This window comes from Astatotilapia calliptera, chromosome 11 (assembly GCF_900246225.1).
Source record: "Astatotilapia calliptera chromosome 11, fAstCal1.2, whole genome shotgun sequence".
NCBI lineage: Eukaryota > Metazoa > Chordata > Actinopteri > Cichliformes > Cichlidae > Astatotilapia > Astatotilapia calliptera.
The window spans coordinates 27,646,746-27,667,727 of NC_039312.1; the positions used below are offsets into that span (position 1 = coordinate 27,646,746).

General features: G+C 37.4%; 1 protein-coding gene across 1 annotated transcript; it reads right to left on the reverse strand.

Moving 5' to 3' along the window:
* Positions 1-665: 665 nt before the first annotated feature.
* On the reverse strand, positions 666-19,500 carry LOC113032135 (uncharacterized). The gene is made up of 17 exons (XM_026184818.1): positions 19,436-19,500; positions 16,917-17,305; positions 16,371-16,691; positions 15,988-16,254; positions 15,147-15,416; positions 14,769-15,053; positions 7,826-7,878; positions 6,415-6,673; positions 4,765-4,833; positions 3,957-4,370; positions 3,357-3,677; positions 2,976-3,233; positions 2,363-2,620; positions 1,986-2,270; positions 1,667-1,772; positions 1,499-1,568; positions 666-977 (listed from the first exon to the last, which is right to left on the reverse strand). The coding sequence occupies exons 1-17, from the start codon at positions 19,498-19,500 to the stop codon at positions 666-668; spliced, it is 4,002 nt and encodes a 1,333-aa protein (XP_026040603.1).
* Positions 19,501-20,982: the final 1,482 nt, after the last annotated feature.

The following is a 20,982-nucleotide window of genomic DNA, read 5'->3' on the forward strand; positions in this document are numbered from 1 at the left end:
AAGCTAGTTATATCAAAAGTTTAAATGGATTATTGGTATAGAACAAATGATTCGGTCAACCTGATGATGGTGCCGGATAAAAACTGAAAAAGAAAATAAATGATCTTATGCAAAAGAGGAAAGAAATGCATTTACTCTGGAGGAATACAAAACACAATACATCGTGTAAAAGAGCATTTTGTGAAAGCACAAAAAGAAAATTCCAAAGGTCATTTGGCACACTTTGGCTACACACTTTCAAATATATTTAACCAGACAATGGCAGTGTTGGTCATCTGCCAAATGGAAACTTAAACCGTTAAAAATCTGCAAAATACATCAAGAATAGAGTCAAGAAAAAGATAAGCCACTATATTTACTGCTACTACTAAATGTCACTGGCCAAGATTTTATAGTAAAGCAGTATAGGTATCTAAAATTTGCTAAACCATAACATTTTTCTAATATTTGTAATCCTTAAACTACTGCAGAGCACGATATTCAAAGCTAACATTCTGTAAGATTTGATTTGTTAATATTTGTGAAGTTTACAGTATAGAGAAAATTGTCCTACAGTTAGTTATTCCAACACAAAATGGAAATCCATCCATCCATCCATCCATCCATCCATCCATTACATCTGAAGAGATCAATATTTATCCTTAGCAACTATACAAAAGAATTCCTCAAATATCATCTGTTATGTCATTCACAGTGGAGTACACTGCCTCATCATCCTCGTCCTTCTTTTCTGTTTCACAATGTTTCATCTCCCCCTCCAACATTTTACCATCGTCTCCACCATCATCTTCTTGTTCTTTTTTTATTACCTTCTTAATTTCAGCGTACTCCGTCTTTGTGCTTTCTCGCATCCTTGCAGCCTTTCTGCCGCTGTGTGTTTTTAACAGGGAAAGATCAATGGTGGCATATTTCACTTCGTTTGTCCCACTGTTTGAGTTCAGGGTCTGGTTGTTTTGTAATGCTTGAGCATCATATATCTGTTCGGCACAAAGTAAATAGTTTCAGTCATTTATCAGCTACAGGCAGCCAAACATTGTGAATACTATCGATTTATCTTGTATATAGTCTTTCATGCTTCAAAGGGTTTGAGTTCTCATTGGGTGGCCTGAAAATTAGCTTTACACAAGAAAGAAACTTTGCATTACTTTAATTCTGGTTTCCATTTGTGTATTTGTTTATTTATTTTATTATATGTTTGTTGTATCATGAATATTAAAGATCAAAGTTTTACTGTGACAGAAAGTTGAGATGTCTCATATTTTAAGTCAAACCATCCTATTTGCATGGTTTCTCTCTCCATCTGTCCCTTACTGCATTGCGCTGGAGTACACCTGAGAATCGCCAGGCTGTGTTAAACACCGCCTAGCAGAATAAAGGTGGCGACACTGGATTACCAGCAGCAATGAGACTTCCACCATATGTATGTGAGATATTTGTGCTGAAACTCATTTAAACTATTTGAATAGTTATATCAAAAAAGACGAATTAACATAAATACCAGTGGATCATCTGGACGTGTCAGCATCACAAAAGTGTCATTCAAATGTCCAGAACTCGTCATTTCTTTCCTGTAGAAAAGGGCATATTTACAGAAACAATGTTGAAATGAATGTTAAATTGAATCTACAGAGAAACCTTAGTAATAACTACAAAAATAATTCTGTACCTGTAACACTTTTTGGCCAAAAAGCAAACACCTGATGAAAGAACTGCACCAATCAAAAATGCAATGATAATTTCCAGAAATCGCCACCTAAGACCCGATGACGGCTCTGCAATCAAAGAAACCAACATGAAAAACCTGTTAACTCACATTTGCCATTGAATTATATACAGTACACCTAATGGCTAGTCTAATGATTGTCTTAATTACATAGGTCATAGATTACATGGGTCCAAAAATGGTAGTAAAAATGTCAAGTGGTTAAAAGTGTTACAGAAAGGGTTTTAATTTAAAACAACAGCAACAACCAAACAAAACTTACCATCTTTTTTGGACAAGTTGTTATTGACCAGCAGGTTCTCTCTTACTTCTCCATTTCCATTGTTACTCACACATTCAACAGTGCTGTTGCCATGGTTTTTTATAGTTACACTGACAGTGCTGTTGACTGTGTGGTTTGATACACTAGTAATGACAGAGTACTCAGTGTGGTGAGTCAACAGAGGCCATGTGATGTTAGGTAAAGGAAAGCCTTCACTGACGCACACACAGGTCAAACCCTCAGACTGAAGCACACATCCTGAGCCATTCTGTATCTTTGTATGCCCTGTAAACATGTAGTCAGAATCATAAAACAGGACACGCTGCAAGCTATAATGTTAATGAACTTCAGGTTAAAAATACATGCCATCTACTTACAAGTCACAGTTACATCAACATATGAATTCAGAGTTGTGTCCAGATGTTTTACTGTACAGATGTACTGCCCAGAATGTTCTGATGTTACATTATGGACGACAAGTGTAGCTGATCCAGTGTCATTGTGCAGCTTTGTGTCAGAACCAAGTTTAGACCACACAATCACAGATGGAGGAAAACTGTCAACACTGCAGGTCAGATTCAGAACATCTCCCTCCCTAACAGTTGTATTCCCAATGATCTGAGCAGCCCTGTTATCTGTAAAATACATTTCAGTGATTTCAGTGGTATATTTAAGGAGAGGGCAAGTTACACTGACATGTAATAATTCAACACAAAAAAAAAGAAAGATAAGAATGATAACAACACGAGTTTAATAAATGCAAAGTGTAAAATGCCACAAATGTCATTAAAATGCAAATTACAATTTGGTCACCGTACATTATCATAATAGGTTTCAAAAGGCTCTTAATACATTTCCTCTCACTTCCCCCGTATAGTGCAGTCTACAGTGTTCCTCTTTCTGAATAAAGTTTTACTCTACATCAATATATAAAAGATGTGGCCACTGCTAAAAATGTTCTGCTTAAAAGCAAAAAAATTGTGTACTTACATATCACTGTGACACTGATATCCTTCTTCAGGGAATTGTTCATATATGTAACTGCACAGATGTACTGTCCAGAATGTTCTGCTGTTGCATTAGAGATGACAAGTGTAGCTGATCCATTGTCATTGTGCAGCTTTGTGTCAGAACCGAGTTTAGACCACACAATCACGGATGGAGGGAAACTTTCAACACTGCAGGTCAGATTAAGAACATCTCCCTCCTTAACGGTTGTAACGCCACTGATTGTAATTTCTTTCTTATCTGTTAGATAAAAATATACATTTTACAATCATGTTGTTTCCTTTTCAGACTCTACTGATCATCCAATAGATTTCAAATAAATAAATAGATATAAACAATAACAATAGGTTATGAAGTACCCACAGTTCACATTTACAGTCAAAGTCTCCTCTGTAGTTTTTCCACATGTGAAGTTGATCTTGCAAGTGATACTGGTGTTGTGGTGTTCAGATGAAGCGTTAAAGGTCAAAGTTGAGATGTGTCTTTGTGTGAAATCCACCAGATTCTCAGTCTTGAAATTAGTGCTGTTTCCTGTAATGTAAGATTCAGTCCCTCCTGCTCCTCTCCATGTCCAGGTGATTTCAGGAACAGATCCAGAGCAGAGACCAGGAGCAGTGCAGGTCAGTGTGGCCTGCTGTCCCTCTGTCAGTGTGGGAATCATTACTGTGGGCTTCAGATTAAGACCTAATGAAAATAAATTGCATTTATAGAAACACATCAACTATCTGAAGTTCATCTAGTACATCAATCTGTTTTTTCAAATAAGATATTTAATGAAAATGGTTAATGGCAATCATAAGTCTTAACAGAAACTGCTGCAGTTCCTACCAGCTACCATAGAGGTCAACAATTCCCCAAAATAATGAATACTTCATTAAGGCCTTAAAAATACTAAATATGTTATTGTACATGAACAAATATCTTCTTTTTCAACATGATTGTCCTTGAAATAGCTTTTTTCACCTTTAACTGAGACAGTTACTCTTGGAATGAATGTGAATCCATCTTGTTTTCCATTCAGTTCACCAGTAACTCTGAACTGATATGATCCAGAATCAGACTCTTTCAGCTCATTAATGATGATGCTGCAGTTTTTTTGAGTCACATCAGGCTCCAAACGTGAGACTCGTCCTTCAAACTCAGCCTGAGCTTTTTTGTCTGTGATTTTGTTGCTGTGAAATATTATGTCAGGTTCACTGCACAATTTTTGAGATGCTTCACATTTGTACCAAACTATATGTTTGGGTGTAAAGCCAACACCAGTAGTAAAAGAACACGGGACCACAACACAGAGTCCAGCCTCTGCCGTTAGTTCTCGCTCACTCAGAGTAACACAGTATTTTCTATCACAGTGTTGTCGTCCCCAGGCTGAAGCACCTGTTAATGCAAAGGGAAAGATACATATAGTGATAAAGAATATTTAGTTTACAACAATAAACATGATGTCTAATTAAAGATACCACAGGAACTTTTATGTTTTCACAATCTTCTTGTTTGTGCTGTAGCCTACACAACTACTTTTTCACATTTAATAGGCTATTATATCCAGGCAATAATATATTCCTGGATGTTGATTAACAATATCTCAGGACACGTTTAACAAAACATTAAATTAAAATGGCACACGAGCCAACAGATCATAGTAAAGGCACAAATTTATGATAAATTCTTATCATCTGGATACATTTCAGAAAAAGAGTGTTACATGCAAATATATAAAAAAAATCAAATACAAATATAGCAGAATTACAGTAAAGGAGAAGATACAAACCTGTGTCAGCAATGCTTCCTTTTACAGAGACAAACAGAGCCGACCAGATGAGAACAAACATGTTCGTTGCTCGAGACGTTCAGTCTCTCCCTCCACAGAATAACTTATCCAGCAGATGAAGCAAAAAAGAAACCAAAACAAAAAATGCAATAAAGAAAAAGCCAACAGTTCACATCACACAGCTCAAAAGAAAGATGTATAATATATATAATATTATATAAATGTATATTAACTGCCAAATAAGAGGACAGCATCACCAGTATGTGAATGGGTGGATGACTGGATGTGTAAAGCGCTTTGGGGTCCTTAGGAACTAGTAAAGCGCTATACAAATACAGGCCATTTACCATTTACAGCATTAGGTCACTCATAATATTTGATTAATAAATAATGGTCTTACTCACCATCACTGCTACAGATGTGAAAAAGTCTTTACATTTCTTCTTTTAAAAAGACTTTTTTTTGAGCCACATTCAATTTTATTTTTACCTGTTTTACTTTGTTCTTCAAAACTTCTCTTCTCACTGATGACTGGTGACTCTCTAAACTGAAGTTTTTCATCCTCATCGCTCTTTTCTTTTTCTTCCTCCTTCTTGCAAAATGATTTCAGGAAGTTTCTCAGTAAACCACTCAACTTTACAGACTGACGTTCAAGTTCCTCTGTATGCTATATATAATTATAACATTGTTTATTAAAACATAATGTTATCTTATTTTAACATTCCAATAATGATGCTCCAACAAGTTTTATATTTTCATATCAGAATCAGAATCGGGATCAGAAGACTTTATTTATCTCCAAGGGGCAATTAACAAACAGCCGAGCAGCATACGTGGAAGATAAGGACAATAAGAACAAGCAATAGAAGTGAAATAATAAATACACAGAATATACAGAATATACAGTTTTAAAATTAAAGTGACTGAAGGTGAATAAATAACCGCAAGTGACTAAAAGTGAATAAAGTGTCAGTAAAAAAAGCTACAGGTATATTACTACTTTTGATGTTTACTTGGTGGCCATGTGGCTTACTCTGTCTGCAACTAGTGTGTGTAAAAAATGGCCAGAGGGGAAAAAAGAATTTCCCCTCAAAGAGTAAAAACAATGAAGTTAAGCATATATCATTAAAAATGCAATAGGTAGCTTATATTTTTCTGGTAAGTTTTGATTGTTTCAAGAAAGACATTTAAACTTAGCTTTAATATATATTAGCTTTAACATATTGTCTTTGTCTTCCCACTCATTATTCTAAATGCCTTTTAATCTATACTGTCTCTTTTTTGCTCAATTCAAATAGTTAATATTATTAGAATGTGATAAACAGTTGAGAGAGCGAGAGGCTGACCTGTCTCTTTCCTTAAAAATTCAGTTGATTAATATTTGCTCAAAATGGGAACTACAATTGGCTTTAAGAACTATATTTTTGGATGACCGATATGCCAATATATTTATCCTTCTCAATCAAAGCATCAAAAACCAGTCTGAGAGCATTAATCACTGAGGTGGTCTTGGGCTCCTAAATGGACACTCTGATAGCTTAATAATGTTTTTAATTAACTCCATAACAAAACATTACTCAAATTCTATTGGTTATATCCTTCACATTTCATTCACTGCCTCATCTCGCCCTTCTACCCTTTCTGGTTCACATTGTTTCAGCTCCATTATCACATTCTTCTCTTGTCCCTCCAATATGTCTCCTTCCTCCCCAGCATCATCTCCCCATTGTTCTTCGACCACTTTCTTAATTTCAGCATAGTCTGTCTTTGTGCTCTCTTGCTTCCTTGCTGCCTCCCAGTCACTGTTTCTTTTCAGCAGGGAAAAATTAATATTGGCATACTCCACTTCCTTTGGCCCACTGTTTGAGCTCAGGGTCTGATTGTCTTGTAATGCTTGACCATTATATACCTGTTAAAGACAAAGGAAAAGAGACTCATCTTGTCTTGTACATTTACATTCTTTCATTCTAGGTTATTTTTCTTTTTATGCCCTGACAATCAGCTTGATGAAAGAACTGAAGCTTAATTTATTGCAATCGCTTACAATGTACTTAAAAAAAAACTGTTAAAGAAGACATGACAAGGATTTGAAACACTACATGCTCTCAGCTAAAACTCATGGTGTCCCTTTATGCATGAAATTAATATTGCATAGATTTACACTTCAATTCCAATTACTGCTAAAGAGAGACAGTGAAAGTGGACATTGGATCCTTGGTTTCTTATGATAAAATTCATTGTTGCAGCCAGGGACAGTATAAAGACGACCCCCTTAAACAACTTTTTAGTTTTAGAGTCATTACTTTCCACAATGTTATTCTTTTGTTATTAGTTAGTTAACATAAACTAATGTAAGGCTACTGACCAAAACACAAGATTGTGCTAAACAAGTTCTATTATCTTTAACTTTTAAAAAAGTCCAGCTTCGAAGACAGTGTCACATCTATGTCAGTTTTTGAGAGCAGGATTCCATGATTTAAATTAACCTTTATACATGTGGTGTTTCATATCCACTTTAAAGTGCACACAGTGGTGTGAAAAAGTGTTTGTTACAATTAAATGTTTCAGATAATCAAACAAATTTAAATATTAGACAAAGATAACACAACTGAACACAAAATGTATTTTCTAAATGACAGTATACATTATTAAGAGGGAAAAAATCCAAAGCTACATGGCCATTTATGAAAAAGTTATGGTGGTGTATCTCATCTTTTGAGTTCAATTTCTGGCCTGATTACTGCCACACCCATTTTCAATCAAGAAATTACTTACTGTAAATAGGACCTGCATGGCAAAGTTGAGTAGGCCTCATATTGCAATACAGGGAAATTCAGCAACAGTTAAGAAACAATGTAATTGAGATGTGTCAGTCTGGAAAAGGTTATAAAGACATTTCTAAATCTGTGGGAATCCATGCAAACCTCAGTGAGAGGCATTATCCACAAATGGCAAAAACATGGAATAGTGGTGATCTGGAGTGGCCGGCTGACCAAAATTGTGTCACGGTCCGCTGTGACGGACCGAGTGGAGAATGCGTGTAATGGACCCAGGTGCGTACACAAGTGAGCAGACGGAAGTGAGCTTTAACAGAAGGCGAGCCTTTTATTGTGGCTGGTAACACAAGAGAAACAAACAAGAATAAGGGCAGCACAAAAGCAATAACTAAACAGAAACCTAAACTGGGAATGAACTAAGGTAAGGCTATGACTTAGAATACAACAGACCGTGCATGGAAACACGGAGGGTGGGAACACAGACGACGCGACACAGACTGTAAGAAACACAGAGACTAAATACACATGAGGGATGATCAGGGGAAGTGGCCACACATGGAAACGCAGCTGACACACATGAACTTAACGACAGGACAGGAGGAGTGAAACTGAATACACTGACAGTGAATGCAGGCCTTCAAAGTAAAACAGGAAACATGAGACATGAACCGGGGAGACGTAGTACAGGGGGAGGTGACAATACTGACAGCATGAACTTGACAGTACAAGACGCACAGACATAAACACACGAAGGGCAAGGGAGACGTAATGCAAGGGTGATATATACAAATGGCTGGACTACCTTAATGAACCTAAACAATCAATAAACATCAAAATAGACTAAACACAAAACACCGGGTCGCACGACCCAGGACCATGACAAATTTGATACTCAATACTTGAAATGTGCAATTCACTTGTATTTTTATTTTTTATTCCTATTTATTCTATTTATCCCCTTTGTATATTTTATTTATATTTGTCTCTGTATTTATATATGTGTGTGTGTGTGTATATATATATATATATAACAGTTCTGTAACTGTAACTTCGGTCGTTGCTGTGCTTTTTTTGGAAGTCGAATTTCCCAGAGGAACCCACCCGAGGGATTAATAAAGTTCTATCTTATCTTATCTTATCTTAAATTGCCCTAAAAACTAAATTGTGAAAACTCATCCAAGAGGTCATTAAAGACCCCAGAACAATATCCAAAGAACTGCAGGCCTCACTTGCCTCAGTTAAGTTCAGTGATGCAACCATAAACAAGAGACTGGGCAAAAATGGCATCCATGAGAGAGTTCCAAGGTGAAAACCAGTGTTGAGTAAATGAGCATAAAGGGGGAAAAAACTATTTTGCCAGTGATCCAAAACACACCAGCAAGTCCACCTCTGAATGGCTTAGGAAAAACAAACTGAAGACTTAGGAGCGGCCTAACTAAACTGCCTTTTGTGTTGACTTTTTTTCTTTGTCTAATATCTAAAGTTATTTTATGATCTGAAATGTTTAACTCTGACAAACATACAAATAAAATAGGAAACTGGGGCAACCACTTTTTCACACCACTGTATACAAAATCAAAATAATCTTGTTATTAAGGCTAATCTTAATCTGAACCACTTTCTTGCAGAACCTTTATGTGGGAACTTTCAGTAAAATGTAAACAAGTAAACTATGGATGCTTCAAAGACATCACAATTTGTGCAGAAACTCCTATTTTGACAAGTAAATCAAAAAATGTCTGATGAATTAATACCAGTTTATTTTGATGTGTCTCCATCTCCAAAATCTCATCTGAAGTTCTCAATTTTTGAATGTTCTGTTTTTTTCTGAAGAAAAAGATAGAGAGACAAATTCATGTTCAAATTCCTCTACAGAGAAAACCTAATAATAACTAGAAAAATTTGCATTTCCTGCGAAAATGCTGTGTGGATGCCTTAACGTTGAAGATGTCGGCTGAAAAAAGCTGAAAAAGCAAAAAACATTGCCCTTAGCAGGATTCGAACCTGGCCCTTCTGGTCTAAGAGCAGCGACTCACCTCACTGTACCAAACTCATTCACACAAAGAAGAGGTGGAGAGACTGACAATTCTGGTGAAATTAGCAGAAGCTGCTCAGAATTGTGCTGATAAGAGGTGAAAAAGCTAAACATTTGGCAGAAAAGAGGTGAATCAGAAGAATTTCTGCTGAAAAGAGGTAAAGAAGCAAAAAGATGAGCTGAAAAGAGGTGTAGAAGCAGAAGTGCTTGCTGAAGATGGCTGTATGTGTAATGACACACAGGAGAGTGTCAAGAAAGCAGAGCGCATGCAAGCAGGGAACATGTGTAACGACTGTCACAGGTAGGATTCCAACCTCTGCCACCGGGTCTCACGGCAGCTGCCCTACCCTCTGAGCCAAATCAGTTCTGGTCACAAGCAAAGATATGATGAGAGGGAAAATGTGCACTGTGGAGCAGAAGCTCAAATTAGCAGAAAAGAGGTGAAGAGGAAGAACTTTGTTGTGAAATGAGGTAAAGAAACTGAAATTTGTGCTTAAAACAAGTGAAAAAGCTGAACTCTGAAATCCTGCTAAAACAGCAGAAGAGGCTGATATTTTTCAGCTACTCATTGAGCCAAACTGGTTCTCACGTAACTGAAAAAAGGTGGAAAAGCTTACAATTCTAATGAAAACAGCAGAAGAGGCTGAGATTTGTGCTGATAAGAGGTGAAAATGCTGAACCAATCAGAGGTACTGCTTCTGTCTGCTTCATCAGGCTGTGTACTTGTATGTATTTCTACCATAGACTGTTAACAAGAATCTGAGGTCCATATTAGAAAAGCTGCTAAAATCATAAAACTTTGCAGAATTGTAATAAATTATCAATATGAATTACCGGTCTGTGATAGTGTATAAATTTGTACTCAAAAACTAGGTGGGATAGAAGCATAATTCTTGCACTGGGTGAATCAGCGGACTTTGGTGTACTTTGACTGCGATTTACATAGCTCTTTGTATCTCCGTCGCGGAGACATGACGAGAGAAGAAATGGCTTAATCTTCGGAGTTTGAAAAATGAGAGGAGGACAGATTTCCACCCCTCAAACATGTTTTTGCAGAAACACTGTAATTTCGCTTAAATAGTATGAAATAGCAGTAATACTATGATTTGGCAGAAATACTACTTTTTAGCACAAATACTATTGTACAGAATGGTGTATGTCAGTTTAATGCTGGGTGGTGCTGCAATAGTAACTATCCTCGGTCAGAAGGAGAGGCTGACATCCAGGGATTAGATTACCACAGGTGGAGTTTATTGGCGGTCAGATGGATGGTAGAGGGAGGCATGGCATACAGTAGGAGGATGTGGAGAGGTGATATGGTGTGGTTTCTATGATTAAGAAAACTGGCAACAAATTCCTCCACTACAAATCAGTCTGATACCACTTCTTACAGGGTTCACGTTTACTAAGGCACTACCCAAAAGGCGCCACAAGAGGGCACTCCAACACAAGAGATGACCTATTTACACTGTAAACACCCCCTACTTAGCCACTACATACTACAGTGATATTACAGTATACAAATTCACACAAATACTATGATTTGGCAGAAATACTATGACTTAGTAGTAATACTATAACATAACAGTTCAATGTTCTTGCACAAATACCACAATATGGCAGAAATACTATGTTTTAGCATAAATACTGTGATTTGGTATAAATACTACGATTTGGCACACATACTATATTCCGCAGATACACTATAACATAACAGATATTCTATGACTTAGTAGTAATACTATAACATAACAGAATTATTAATTGGGCACAAATACCACAATTTGGCAAAAATACTATGATTGGGTACAAATACTATGATTTGGCAATAATACTGCATTTTAACACAACTACTGAGATTTGATTGAAATACTATGATTTAGAAGAAATACTATTACTCCATACAAATACGATGCTTTGGGACAAATACTATGTTTTGGCAGAAATACTTTGCCTTAGTAGTAACACTATAACATAAGAGATATACTATGGTTTTGCAGACATACTATGTTTTTGCACAAATACCATGATTTGGAACAAATGCTATGAATTAGCAGAAATACTAAGATTGGGTACAAATACTATGATTTGGCAATAATACTGCGTTTTAACAACAACTACTGAGATTTGATTGAAATACTATGACTCCATACAAATACGATGCTTTGGCACAAATACTATGATTTGGCAGAAATATTATGACTTAGTAGTAATACTATAACATAACAGATTTCCTAAAAAAACTATGAAATTGCAGTAATTCTATGACTTGGCAGAGATACTACGTTTTAGCACAAATACTATAACAACGCAGAAATACTATGACTTAGTAGTAATACTATAACATAACAGTTCAATGTTCTTGAACAAATGCCACAATATGGCAGAAATACTATGTTTTAGCACAAATACTACGATTTGGCACACATACTATATTCCGCAGATACACTATAACATAACAGAATTATTAATTGGGCACAAATACCACGATTTGGCAAAAATACCATGATTCGACACAAATACGATGACATGGCAATAATACTGCATTTTAACACCACTACTGAGATTTGATTGAAATACTATGATTTAGAAGAAATACTATTACTCCATACAAATACGATGCTTTGGGACAAATACTATGTTTTGGTTCCAATACTATGATGTGCAACAAATACTATGATTTGGCACAAGTACTATGATTTAGTACAAATACTATGATTTGGCAGAAATACTATGCCTTAGTAGTAATACTATAACATAAGGGATAAACTATGGTTTTGCAGACATACTATGTTTTTGCACAAATACCATGATTTGGCACAAATGCTATGATTTAGCAGAAATACTATGAATGGGTACAAATACTATGATTTTGCAATAATACTGCATTTTAACACCACTACTGAGATTTGATTGAAATACTATGATTTAGAAGAAATACTATGACTCCATACAAATACGATGCTTTGGCACAAATACTATGATTTGGCACAAGTACTATCATTCAGTACAAATACTATGATTGGGCAGAAGTACTATGTTTCAGTACAAATACTATGATTTGGCAGGAATACTCTGATTTAGCAGAAATACTATGTTTTAACATAAATACTGTCTTTTGGCAGAAAATCCTGCTAAAAAGGACTATTTCTGCTTTTTAGCAGAAATACTGTAATTTGGCATAAATACTATAATTTGGGATACATACTATGATTTGGCACATATAATATATTCAGCACATATATTATAAAATAACAGAAATATTATGATTTGGCCTCAAAACCATGATTTTGCACAAATACCATGATTTTGCAAAAATACTATGAATTGGCAGAAATACTATGATTTAGCAGAAGTACTAAGATGTAGTAGAAGTACTTTGCTTTAGCAGAAATACTATGATTGAGGAGTAATACCTAAACATAGGAGAAATATTGATACACAGACACACATACACAGACAGTAAAGGGAACAGGAGCTGTGGAGAGTCTGGGCTTGTTATATGTAGGTCAGTTAAATTAGCTGCACCTGCTGTAGTCATCCCTTACACACACAGACACAGACACAGAGAGAGGTGTGAGTTTTCTTCAGTGTATTTCTGACATTCAGGATTCCCCTCGAACAAATGGCCATAATTTCCTAACCGTAGAGGCTAGAACGTTCATTCAGACATTGTTTTATTCAGAAGAGATGGGGGAATCTTCAGGTCTTCATAATTCAGAGATAAAACATAAATTATTAAAGATATATGACTTGCAATACACTGTAACTGAGTAGAGGCGAAGCAAAAACTGCCTTGACTTGCTCTCAAACAACCTTTGGTAACTCTAAATCTATATGGAGCATCAAAATCATTCTTTCACCGTAAGAAACAGCAGGCTTTGGTGAACAGTCATGGAAATTTTCAGGGCTCTGTGGAAATCCATCAAAAAGATATGACGAGAGAAAAAAGTGGTTCATTTCCGTAGATTGAAATCTGATGAAATCTGAGCGAGGGACAAATTTCCTACCCTCAAACAAGTCCAACTCATTTCAGAACGGTAATAGGTGAGAAAGAAATTCTTGAATTGTGAGTGTCAGGAGTGTCTGAAGATATACGGGGACAAGCCTCATGTCTTAACTTTGCTTCGTTAAGGAGATATGACAATTTGAAAATGCCTCTCATCAGAGAAATCCAGCGGTGATTTTGAACAAACTCTCCATTGAGTTTACATGGAGAGTTTTCTGACTTTGTGTTACTCTGAGGAGATTTGCAAAATATCTATAAGTCCCACAACAATGATAGTGACATTTTCTGAAAGCCAGCAAAAATACCTACGTTTTGATGTATAATTTGTGGGGCTTGAGTGGAAATTGAGCAAGTAGCAAGAAGTTGTTTGGACATGAAGAGAAAATTCAAACAGTTTCACTGTCCCCTCTGAGTTAATTGCATAGCAACCATAGCAACGCATGTATTTTCTGAAAAATCACAATTTTGGAACTGAAGACTTAAAGAGAGATAAGATGAAAACGGTAGAAGATCTGAAAAAGCTGAATCACACAGGAATAGCCCAATCATTTGAGAACGTTTTAAAGTTTGAATGGAGTTTCTAGGTGAAAGTATGAGGAAGTAGTTAAGTTTCAAAGACAAGAAAGTTTTAGCAGAATTGTGGAAGTTTCCCATTCATTTCAATGGGACAAATTAAAGGAAAAAAGTGTAATATTTTAAAAAGTATAATAGCAATAAACACCAAAAGTCATAGCCGGCATTAGCAGAAAGAGCAGAACAGTTTAGAGTTTGAACGGTGAAAATAGCACAAAAATTGTGGAAGTAGATCCACGGCAAAAAGTGTACGGAAACACCCGGAATAATAAAGAATAAAGAGAAACAGGAACTCAATAGTGTGGATGCCTATTAAGGCATCCACACAATTAGACACCTGTAGCCTTACCTGTAGCAATTTTTAGCTAAAAAGCAAATGATTGTTGCAAGAACTGTCCCAGTGAACAAGACAATGATGACGTTCAGGTATTCCAGCCTAAAAACTGTGAATTGAAGTGAATTTAAAAAGGAATAAAGTTGGTTCCATGTTGCTTAAAATGCATACTGCAAATGTGTGTTTGAAGATTGTCTTTTTACAAAGATTGCATTAACAAATGTGGTCCTAAGAGGTTAAATTGGTGTTCAAAAATGTTTGGTTGGAAATACTTACTATTATTGTCTGGCAAGTTTTTTTGGATTGTGAGACTTTCTTCTGCTTCCCCCATTCCATTGTTGCTGACACATTCTAAAGTAGTGCTGCCATTGTTTTTCACAGTTAAACTGACTGTGCTGTTTACTGTGTGGTTTGACACAGTGGTAAAGACAGAGTAATCAGTGCTGTTCTTCAGAAATGGCCATTTGACAGTAGGTAAAGGAAACCCTTCACTGATACACACACAGGTCAAAACCTCTGACTGAAGCACACATCCAGAGCCATTCACTATTTTTGAAAACCCTGTAAGCGCATGTTTAGGATCATTAAACAAGTGAAGCATTGATTTTAGCGTAAGGATGACATTCAGATTTAAGATCAGTGCCGTCTACTTACATGTCACAGTCACGTTGACATATGAAGTCACAGTTGTGTGCAGATGTTTGGTTGCACAGATGTACTGTCCAGAATGTTCTGCTGTCACATTCTGAATGACAAGTGTAGCTGATCCAGTGTCATTGTGCAGATCAGTTTTAGTCAGAAGGTTTGTGTTGGTACTTCTCCAGACTATAAGAGCTGGAGGGAAGCTTTCGACACTGCAGGTCAGATTCAGAACATCTCCCAGTTTAACGGTTGTATTTCCAATGATCTGAGGCTTCCTTTTATCTGTAAAACACATTTTAGTAATTTATTTACTAAAGTAATTTACTGTGTTGTGCATGGTGAACCAATACAGGAATTGAACCATATATTGGGTGTGGGGGAGATTACTCTCCTTATGACCAAGGATGTTGTGATCAGGAAGTCACACACACACGCACACAAACACACACACACACACATAGTGCCTTGTCTTAGAACCATTGGGGGGGGTTACGGTGGGAGGTGCTTGTGCTGTGATGTGTATTGTAACTGTCATGTCAATAAATAGCTGCGAGGAGAGCTGCTCTTTGAAGGATTTGGGCTAGAGACAGGTGATGAGACCAAGGCTTCCCTTGTTAGCAAGTTAAAGACCGGTTGAAGATGTTCTGTTTTGTCTTGTGTTCTTCATGATGAATAAGTCTCTAAACTAGCAGGGCCTGTGGAAACACAGACCCAACAAAAAAAAGGACCCTTCTTGGGGCTCTAATGCTAAACTCATCTTTCAGTTGTCATTAATATTAATAATAACATTTATAATAATAATAATAACAATAATAATAATAATGAATACATTAAAAACAAGGTTTGTACTTACATATGACTGTTACATTGACTTTGGTGTCTGTATTGTTGACTATATTGTTCATATATTTAGCTGTACAGATGTACTGGCCAGAATCTTTCGTTGTCATATTCAGCATGGAGAGAGTTGCTGATCCAGTGTCATTGTGAAGGCTCGTGTTGGAACTATGTTTAGACCAGATGATCAGAGATGGGGGAAAACTTTCTATACTGCAGGTCAGATTCAGAGCTTCACCCTCCTTCACACTTGTATCCTTAGTGATTTTAATTTTCTTCACGTCTATGTGACAAAGGACACATTCCATATAACTTCCTGACTTTTCTTCAAAAGCACTATAACATTCAATAGCATTCTGAATATTTTAGATAGAAATATTTAGATTTAGAAATACTCACAGTTCACAGTCAAAGTTGAACTCCCTTCTGTAGTTGTTTTATCTGTAAAGCTGATCTTGCAGGTGATATTAGAGTTGTGGTGTTTAGCCAAAGCATTAAAGGTCAAAGTTGAGACATGACTCTGTGTGAAAGCTGTCAGATTCTCTGTCTTGTAATCAGTACTGTTCCTTGCAATGTAAGATTCAGTCCCTCCTGCTCCTCTCCATGTCCAGGTGATTTCAGGAACAGATCCAGAGCAGAGACCAGGAGCAGTGCAGGTCAGAGTGGCCTGCTGTCCCTCTGTCAGTGTGGGAATCATTACTGTGGGTTTTTGTTTAAGACCTGGTGGGAACACAGTACATTAGTGGAATCAAATGAACTTGAATTAAAAGAGGAAAAAAACTCCAGAAATTTAAGTAGATGTTTATCGGGAATTGTTGCACTTCTTATAAGCTGCATACAAGGGTCAGCAAATGTGCAAAATGTTTCACAGATACAATAAAACACAAGCATGTTGAACTACATTTCAATTTCCTACATGATTGTTTTTGATCTAGCTTTTCATACCTTTAACAGAGACATTAACTTTAGGAATAAATGTAAATGCATCTGTCTTCCTATTCACTTCACCAATAACTCTGAGGTGATATGATCCAGAATCAGACTCTTTGAGATTATTGATGATGATGCTGCAGTTGTTCTGAATGACATGCTCGATAAGTGACACTCGTCCTTCAAACTCAGGTTGAACATCAGTGCTTTTGTTGGTGTGAAATATCATGACAGGACGATCACATCCTGCTTCTGATGCTTCACATTTATACCACACTATATGTTGGGTTTCAAAGCCTTCAGCAGTCTTGAAAGAACACGGGATCACAACACAGAGTCCAGCCTCTGCTGTCAGCTTTCTCACATTAAGAGTGATGCAGTATTCTCTGTCACACTGTGGATTTCTCATTTCTGAATCACCTGCAAATGTAAAGGAGGAGATAAAATAAACAGACTTTAGTTTTAGGCAAGCAAAGATGAATTTGTTTCTTGAGACTGCATTGACCTTTGCTGTTTCTTTATGTTTTGTTTGCAATCTGTTTGCAAGTTTAATTGTTTTTTACATTACATCACATCACATCACTTTTATTGTCACATCACATGTGCAGGTACACTGGTACAGTACATGCGAGTGAAATTCTTGTGTGCGACCTTCACAAGCAGCAGAGTCGTGCAAAAATACAATGACGTAAAACAAGCAAAATATAAGAATGGCTAAATCTGAGACTAATAAACATATGTACAATATATAATAGTACAGTGGGGCAAAAAAGTATTTAGTCAGCCACCGATTGTCATCATTTTAGGTGGGGGAACTTGCACAGAGGTCAGTAATTTGCACCAGAGGTACACGTCAACTGTGAGAGACAGAATGTGAAAAAATAATCCATGAATCCACATGGTAGGATTTGTAAAGAATTTATTCGTAAATCAGGGTGGAAAATAAGTATTTGGTCAATAACAAAAATACAACTCAATACTTTGTGACATAACCTTTGTTGGCAATAACAGAGGTCAAACGTTTACTATAGGTCTTTACCAGGTTTGCACACACAGTAGCTGGTATTTTGGCCCATTCCTCCATGCAGATCTTCTCGAGAGCAGTGATGTTTTGGGGCTGTCGCCGAGCAACACGGACTTTCAACTCCCGCCACAGATTTTCTATGGGGTTGAGGTCTGGAGACTGGCTAGGCCACTCCAGGACTTTCAAATGCTTCTTACGGAGCCACTCCTTTGTTGCCCGGGCGGTGTGTTTTGGATCATTGTCATGTTGGAAGACCCAGCCTCGTTTCATCTTCAAAGTTCTCACTGATGGAAGGAGGTTTTGGCTCAAAATCTCACGATACATGGCCCCATTCATTCTGTCCTTAACACGGATCAGTCGTCCTGTCCCCTTGGCAGAAAAACAGCCCCATAGCATGATGTTTCCACCCCCATGCTTCACAGTAGGTATGGTGTTCTTGGGATGCAACTCAGTATTCTTCTTCCTCCAAACACGACGAGTTGAGTTTATACCAAAAAGTTCTACTTTGGTTTCATCTGACCACATGACATTCTCCCAATCCTCTGCTGTATCATCCATGTGCTCTCTGGCAAACTTCAGACGGGCCTGGACATGCACTGGCTTCAGCAGCGGAACACGTCTGGCACTGCGGGATTTGATTCCCTGCCGTTGTAGTGTGTTACTGATGGTGACCTTTGTTACTTTGGTCCCAGCTCTCTGCAGGTCATTCACCAGGTCCCCCCGTGTGGTTCTGGGATCTTTGCTCACCGTTCTCATGATCATTTTGACCCCACGGGATGAGATCTTGCGTGGAGCCCCAGATCGAGGGAGATTATCAGTGGTCTTGTATGTCTTCCATTTTCTGATGATTGCTCCCACAGTTGATTTCTTCACACCAAGCTGCTTGCCTATTGTAGATTCACTCTTCCCAGTCTGGTGCAGGTCTACAATACTATTCCTGGTGTCCTTCGAAAGCTCTTTGGTCTTGGCCATGGCGGAGTTTGGAGTCTGACTGTTTGAGGCTGTGGACAGGTGTCTTTTATACAGATGATGAGTTCAAACAGGTGCCATTCATACAGGTAACGAGTGGGGGACAGAAAAGCTTCTTACAGAAGACGTTACAGGTCTGTGAGAGCCAGAGATTTTCCTTGTTTGAGGTGACCAAATACTTATTTTCCACCCTGATTTACGAATAAATTCTTTACAAATCCTACCATGTGGATTCATGGATTTTTTTTTCACATTCTGTCTCTCACAGTTGAAGTGTACCTCTGGTGCAAATTACTGACCTCTGTCATCATTTTAAGTGGGGGAACTTGCACAATCGGTGGCTGACTAAATACTTTTTTGCCCCACTGTATATGCATTAGCATTTGCTGTGTGTGCACAACTTTTTTTTAAATGACACCACGAGTCAACAGATAAGAAGAAATATTTATAACCTGGACGTATGTCCAAAAAAACAGTGTTACATTCAAATGTTGGAAGATTATTTATTATATGCAGAATTATAAAATTGTAAAGAGGATACAAACCTGTGTCAGCATCACTGCCCGTCACAGAGAAAAGCACAGCTGACCAGATCAGAACCAACATCTTGATTTGATCCTTGGCACATTCAGTTTCTCCCTGCACAGACAAACATGCAGCATATGAAGTAAATGTCCAGAAATGTCTCTAAAGGATGTCACATGCTCACTTATTTCACAGTGCATAATGAATGCATAACGATCTTTAATCATCCAGCCTTTTTTTTTCATTTCCCAGCACTGAGTCAGCTCCTACTTTTATCAACAGTGAAAGACAATTGGAAACAGTGTTCATTAAGAGTTTTAAATATATTTTGAATATATTTTACACATTTTTTACCTCAGTGTATTTGCTGTTTATCAGTCTTCTCTGCACAATGATCTCTGCTGACTTTTTAATCTCAGGTTTCACTTCCTCATCTCTATTTCTTCCTCATTTTGCAACTAAATTCTTCGCAGACACTATTGATTTTTACAAACTGGCTTTCATAAATATAGCATGTTCTGTTGCACTAAATATCTTATATATGTTCATTATTATTATTTATTTTTGGTAAAAACCTGTATCTTAACTTAAGAATTTGACACACCAGCAGAAGTACTTAATTCAGTTTTTCATGAGACATTTTGCTCAGTTTTACGTCACTTCAACATAGTACAACACATACAGCAATAAACAAGCTTTGTTAATGGCTGCATGTATTAAAATTAAAAAGTCACATTAGAAAGGATTCTTGAGGCACATTGAAGACATTAAACAGCTTAAAGGATTTAAAATAAACTCTCACAGCATTTCCATTTTTCAGCCACATACAGCCTCTCTGCAACACTTCTGCATATTTATGTCTGTGAAGGTTCTCAGTCATCCAGGTCATCGTAGTCAAAGGAGCTTGCAAAGAAAAGCGTCTGGACTTCTTTAAGTTGCTTGAAGACGTTTCACCTCTCATCCGAGAAGCTTCTTCAGTTCTAAGGTCAAATGGTGGAGAGTCCTAGATATAAACCTAGTGGGAGTATCCCCCCACAGAGGGACAAAAGGACCCCCTGATGATCCTCTAATCGCCTGAGCCAAGGTGTGAAACTGGGTGTGGGTCCCCATCAGCCAGAGTTTCGGGTGTGTTCATTGTGAAACCTGGCCCCACCTTATCATGCGAATTCCTGAGGTCAGATGGCCCAGGATGTGAGTGGGCGTTAAGGCGCCTGGGAAGGGATCTCAAAACTGGATTATAGATGGCAGAGAGTTGGTGTCGTAAACCACCGCCTCTGTTCAAAGATGGTCGCTCACAGTGGACATAGATGGCTTCTTTCACTCCTCTTTCAAACCATCTGTCCTCTCTGTCCAAAATGTGAACATTGGTATCCTCGAAAGAGTGTCCTTTATCCTTAAGATGCAGATGGACTGCTGAGTCTTGTCCTGTGGAGGTGGCTCTTCTGTGTTGTGCCATGCGCTTGTGAAGTGGCTGTTTGGTCTCTCCAATGTAGAGGTCTGAGCATTCCTCGCTGCACTGTACAGCATACACCACATTGTTAAGTTTGTGTTTTGGCGTTTTGT

Coding starts and splice junctions, on each gene's coding strand:
- LOC113032135 (XM_026184818.1), bottom strand. CDS start 19,500: ATGTTGGTTCTGATCTGGTCAGCTGTGCTTTTCTCTGTGACGGGCAGT. Junction 6,674..7,825: donor ACTTCCGTCTGCTCACTTGT/GTACGCACCTGG, acceptor TGTCTTTAACAG/GTATATAATGGTCAAGCATT. Junction 3,678..3,956: donor AGTAACTGTCTCAGTTAAAG/GTGAAAAAAGCT, acceptor TATTTTCATTAG/GTCTTAATCTGAAGCCCACA.